The sequence below is a fragment of the Mus caroli genome, chromosome 19 (genome assembly GCF_900094665.2).
Source record: "Mus caroli chromosome 19, CAROLI_EIJ_v1.1, whole genome shotgun sequence".
NCBI classification, from domain to species: domain Eukaryota; kingdom Metazoa; phylum Chordata; class Mammalia; order Rodentia; family Muridae; genus Mus; species Mus caroli.
Window position 1 is genome coordinate 37814114 of NC_034588.1, and position 6000 is coordinate 37820113.

At 42.8% G+C, this 6000-nt stretch overlaps 1 protein-coding gene across 1 annotated transcript in view; it reads right to left on the reverse strand.

Moving 5' to 3' along the window:
- The window catches only part of Tll2 (tolloid like 2), a 121855-nt gene that overhangs the window by 49105 nt on the left and 66750 nt on the right, over positions 1-6000 (reverse strand). Inside the window, exon 5 of the mRNA XM_021152072.2 lies at positions 5722-5839. Within this exon, the coding sequence (XP_021007731.1) occupies positions 5722-5839 (118 nt within the window). The remainder of the gene's footprint in view (positions 1-5721; positions 5840-6000) is intronic.

Below are 6000 nucleotides of genomic sequence, written 5' to 3' on the forward strand. Positions count from 1 at the left end.
TAACTCTCTAGCCTGTTAGAATTGTTTAACTATGTAGCCAAGGTGAGCTTAGAACTCATTATGTAGCCCAGGCTGACCCCTAAGTTTCCTGTTATTCCAGCCTCGACCTCTGGAGTGCTAGGATTCCAGGTATACATCACCACACCAGGCTTATCAGAATACTTGAATAAAAGGTATAAAAAAGAAATCAAAGGTGCTGGAGAGATGGCTCAGTAGTTAATGGCACTTGCTGTTCTTGCAGAGGAACTGGGTTTAATTCCTAGCACCCACATGGCACCTCACGACTACCTGCAGCTACCAGAAATCTGATGCCTTCTTCTGGCCTCCAAAGGTACCAGGTCTTCTATGGAGCATATATACACAGGCAAAACACTCACACACATACACATTAAGATACATATTTTAAAAATTAAAACATTGAATTACCCCATCTGCCACATGTTGTGTATTGAGCATGTAAGCACGCATGTCTATGTTGGAAAAGACTGGCCTCTCTCACCCCTACTCCAATCCTTATCCAAAGACAACAAAAATGTTATAACATTTTCCCATCCTAAAAACCTATCAGACTACGCATGAGTAAAGAACATATTTAACTTTCTATTCATTTTGTGATCAGTCACCTTAGTAGAGTCTCTTGGGTTTTAAGTTTCTCACTTGACTTTCTGGGTTTCCAGGCACATGGCCACGTTAACTCTCAATAATGCAACCTTGGCCTCGTTCCTGCCAATCTCCACTGTGTTGATTTCACTTTCCCATCTAGGCATGTTAGCGTTTCCAGAACAGTGTTAAATAATTGTGCAGGCCAGAAATCTCTTAGAGTCAGGTTCCTGATTCTAATGGAAATACTTCTAGGGTCAGTGTGTCCTCATACATACATAAAGCATATGCATACAAATTTAGAGCTACATGAAAATTCACACTGTTATAATTAGCACTTATTCCTGCCATGCCTTGGTTCCTTTTTGAAACAGAAGTGTGTGCTGGTCACCAAGATGCCTTCAGCATCTGTGGAGGTATGCCCAGATCTCTCCAATCTGTCAGCTATATGAGTAGACTTCCTGGATACAAACAGGTCTTGTGTTCTAGACAAATTGATGGGTAGCCTTTCTTTTGCTGTCTTCACTGGGAGTTCTAACATCTTAGGTGGACTTTTGCATAGCTATTCATGTAAGGTTCAACTGTACTTGTTAATTTCTTCATCCACTATGGATGCTTTCAGGACGGCAGGCAATTCCATGATGGTCCTCTAAAAAGCATTGGAAATGTTCTTCCTCTTACACACTTCAATGTTTCAATATTAATAGCATTGAAAGATCTAAAAGAATTCATTATGCAACTCAGGATTTGGGGCTTCAAGGGAAAGAATTTCTTCCTTCTGTTTATCAGTTTCTTTAAAAGTTACTATTCTGCCCAGCTGTATCACTCCAGGACATGTACTCAAAGAACCCTGTGTCCCATCACAGGGATGTTGCAATCTGTGTTTATCACTGCTTTCTGTATTAGTGATAGCAAGGACACAGAACGAGCCTAGGTGTGTGCCTTAGTTAGGGTTTTACTGCTGTGAACAGACACCATGACCAATGCTCATCTTATAAAAGACAACATTTAATTGGGGCTGGCTTACAGATTCAGAGATTCAGTCCATTATCATCAAGGCAGGGACATGGTAGCATCCAGGCAGGCATGGTGCTGGAGGAGCTGAGAGTTCTACATCTTCATCTGAAGGCTGCTAGTGGAAGACTGACTTACAGGCAGCTAGAGTAAGGGTCTTAAGCCCACACCCACAGTCACACAGTTACTCCAACAAGGCCACACCTCCTAATAGTGCCACTCCCTGGGCCAAGCCTATACAAACCATCACAGTGTCCTTCCACAGGTTAGTGGATAATGAAAAAGCGGTATGCAAACACAATGGGATGTTATTCAACTGTGAAGAAAAGCTAAATCAGGAGAGGGAGTGGCTCTATGAAGTATAACACTAAGCACGGTGATCCCAGACTCAGGAAGACAAAAACTACATGTTCTCCCTCATGTGCAGATTCTGGCTTATAATGCATGCAAAAAGGTAAATAAGAGTAAAATACAAAAATAGAAAGTTAACTAAGAAAGGGTAATGTTAGGTGATGAGAAAGGATGGATCGTGAGCAAAAGAACACATGGGACATGAAAGAGGAAAGCGGTCTGAGGGGAGGATCCTAGAAGGAAAGAACAGGGATGGAAGGAGATGGGGAAGAGGGAAGGATGTTTTCTGTTTCTGGATGTTTTCTGGAAACTCTCTTAGTATGAGAGGACGTGTTTGCTGAAGAGGCACGTGGGAGGATGTTTTGCTGAGAACAGACACATGGAATTCTTCTGGAAGCAGCCTGGGAAAAAGGCATGTGATGTTCTGCTAGAGCAAGCAGATGCTTAGAGAACATGTGATGTTTGGAAAGGATATAAATATAGTCCAACAGACAGTGGACAACGCTGTGTGGCATTGGTTCTCCTTGCCTTCTTGGCTAATCTTGTTTGTCATGATTCCCTAGAGAGAAACCCACCAAAGAACTTCTGGTGGTGTTCTAAGGGCTTCTTGCCACTTCCTTGGACTTGGGTTGATTGGCAAAGCCTCGAGGTTTCTTCTGGATAGAACTGCCGTTGCAGATTTGTAAATGGTGAGTGGATCAAGCTACTGCTGCTGATTCATGTGAACTGAACTGCTGATATGCTGACAACAAAGAATGGGATCACCCCAAAGAACAATTTTTACATAGTCCCACGTCCCCCTTTTGCCCTACTAACCTTTCCTTTCCACTGCCTCTGGTGGGTGGTGGGGTAGACAGCAGGTTAAAGCATTTAAGAACCCTTATTAAAGTAGGTTGTGAAAAATCTAAGTCTACAAAGTTATTGATTGGTCTGTGCCAATGCTCCATATTTATCTTGGAGTTAGCCATATTTCTTTCCCTCAGTGTTGCAGGAACTATTTACGATTCTGCTGCGGTTTCTCTGACTGTGTCTCTTCTCTCTCTTTCTAAGTTTGTGTGTTTCTGCACTGTTGCTTTTTCTTGCCTGAAGTAGTTGTCTACTGTTTTTATTTGGTCAAAGAATTCACTCGGGTTGATTAGCCCTATAACCTTTTGCTTTGTGTGTTCATTTGTGTTCTCACTGGGCAAATTCTTTTGTAATGGTGGTTTACACACACACACACACACACACACACACACACACACAAACACACAAGATCACCAGCTTCTTTGAATTAACAATGGTATCATCATTCTTAATTAACAATGTGATCTATTTTGTGGACATATCTTTAGCTTTGTCTCTTTCCCTTTGGACTGTAGCGATTTCATTACTAGACATCATGCAGATCTTAATTACCTGATAAAGGCTCTAGACCAAGTGGAGTTTTTAACAAAAAGAGTGCTGTTAACTCTACTCTTATTACCATGCCATTTCATTGCTTTCCTTTCTTTCTTTCTTTTCTTTAAATATTTATTTATTCTATATGAGTACACTGTCATTGTCTTCAGACACTCAAGAAGAGGGCATTGGATCCCATGACAGATGGTTGTGAGTCACCATGTGGTTGCTGGGAATTGAACTCAGGTCCTCTGGAAGAGCCGTCAGTGCTCTTAACCATTGAGCCATCTCTCTCCAGCCCGTCATTGCTTTTCAATATGAGAATATTTTAATGCTGTTTCTAACCTTTACAAGCTATTAGGCTGTTCTTAAATTTTATTGTTTATTTTTGCTTTTAAAATGTGTGTGTGTCGCATGCATGCAAACACACGTTTATAGGCATGTGTGCCCCAGAACCCACATGTTGGGGACAGCGAGCAGCCTAGCGTGTTGGTCCTCACTTTCTACCTTGTTTGATACGGTAGGCACCTCCTGTTGTTCACTGTGGAGGTCACTGGACTACCCGGTCAGTGAGCTGAGGGTTCTTCATTCTCTGCCTCTCATCTCATCTCCCCTTCGGTATGCTGTGATTAAAGGCATACCCTGCTCTATCCAGCTTTAGATGGGCTTTGGGGGGGGGTCTGAACTCAGGTCCTCCAACTGGTGTAGGAATCACTTTACCCATAAAACTATCTCCCCAGGCCACTGAGCTATTCTTAGTATTTAATGGATGAGCAGGTATCTTGACCTTCTGTGTCCATTTAAAGACATGTTATGGGGGTATAAACTAACAGTCCTGCAGAATCAACCCTGTTAACTGTATCTTCCAAATCCTCTACAAATCCCTCATTATTTTTTATCAACTTGATGCCGACCTATTTGGACTTACAGAAATAAGCAAGTATCCCAGTAATGTTTTCCCATGCATTTCCCTCTTGGATTCACTAGGCTTGGCTTATATTCTTCATGCTTTATATATGTATGACAGATACACAATAAATATGTATGCAGCCTGACCCTCACCATAGCTTGTACCATTTCTCATTATGAAGGTCCTAATTTTTTCCCTCTGACTGTACAAATGACAACGGGGGTGTAGCGCACTGCCTAATATGCACAAGTCCCTGGGTTTGATGACCAGCACTGCAAAATTAATTAGATAATTAATTATAAATTTTAAAACAAAACAGTAAAAGTCTTATTTGTATATGAACTTGTTATCTGGGTGTCCCTCTCTGCTCGGACTTGCTTCCAACTTATTTGCCTTTCCCTTCAAAGTTCGGTCGTGTCTTTAGTAATCATCTATATGAAGAGCATCTGGTTGGGATTTTTAAAAAAATCCAATATAGGAACCTGGGTAAGAGAGCATATCACTTACACTTATCAGCATGACAGACATTTTGTGTGTGTATGTGTGCATACATACGTGTGTATGTGCGTGCGTGTGTGTGCATGAGTGTGTTCATGCATGTATGCATATGTGTGTGCATGAGTGTGTTCATGCGAGTGTGCATGAGTGTGCATGTGTGTATATGTGTGTGCATGTGTATGTGTGCATGAGTATGCATGTGTGTGTGTGCATGAGTGTGTTCATGCATGTGTGCATGAGTGTGCATGTGTGTGCATGTGTGTGTGTACTTACCCTTGCATGTATGTGTGCAGACCAGAGGTCAATGTCAGGTGCTTCTCTCTATTGCTCTCCACTTTGTTTTTTGACACAGGGCCTCCCACAGAGTCAGAGCTCACCATTTTGGCAAGCCTGGCTGGGTAGAGTTCTGGGGATTCACCTACCTCTGGGCCCCACCTCTGGAGTTATAGACATATCCATCACACCTGGCTGTTACACAGGAACTGGGGATCTGAACTAACGTCCTCATGCTTGCATGGCAAGCTCTTTCCCACTGAGCCATCTCCCCAGCTAGCCTAACATGTTTCTCCTATAATAACTCAATCATTGCACATTATGAATTCTGGAGGAAGTCTGTAAGCCCATGGGGCCTCTAAAATAGCAGAAGTTCATACATTCAAACACCCACCTGTGAGCAGGGAGAGCCTGCCACTTCATCAGCTATCAGTGCTTCCGTGGAGTCCTGACCTAAGTCTCCACAGAAATCATAAGCCATGCTGTCCTGGTGACAGGGCCACCAACAGTGAGACTTCCTGGATCCTCACATGAACTCACCTGCTCTGCGATTTCACTGAAGACAAAGAGCTTCCAGCAAAACCTGTCCTCCCGAAAATCACAGCTCAGTGGAAATGTCCAGTGACAGAAACTTCCAGAGCCCACATCCATCTGTCGCCTCATTCCGTGCTGAGGCAGTCTTACTTCCTACTTACCCACAGGTCCTGTAACTGAACACAATGAAGCTTTCCTCATCTGTCCTCTCTACGAAGGTCACACAGGTGTGCTTCTCCCAGTGCCTCATGGCCTGTTTGAAAATGGCTCTCTGGGTACCTGAAATGACAGGGCAATGCTGGTCACTCCTGGGCACACCTTCTTCAGACATGAAGCCACAGACAAAGTTTGCTCTGATTTTTTTTTGTTTTATTTTGTTTTGTTTTTCGAGACAAGGTTTCTCTGTGTAGCCCTGGCTGTCCTGGAACTCACTTTGTAGA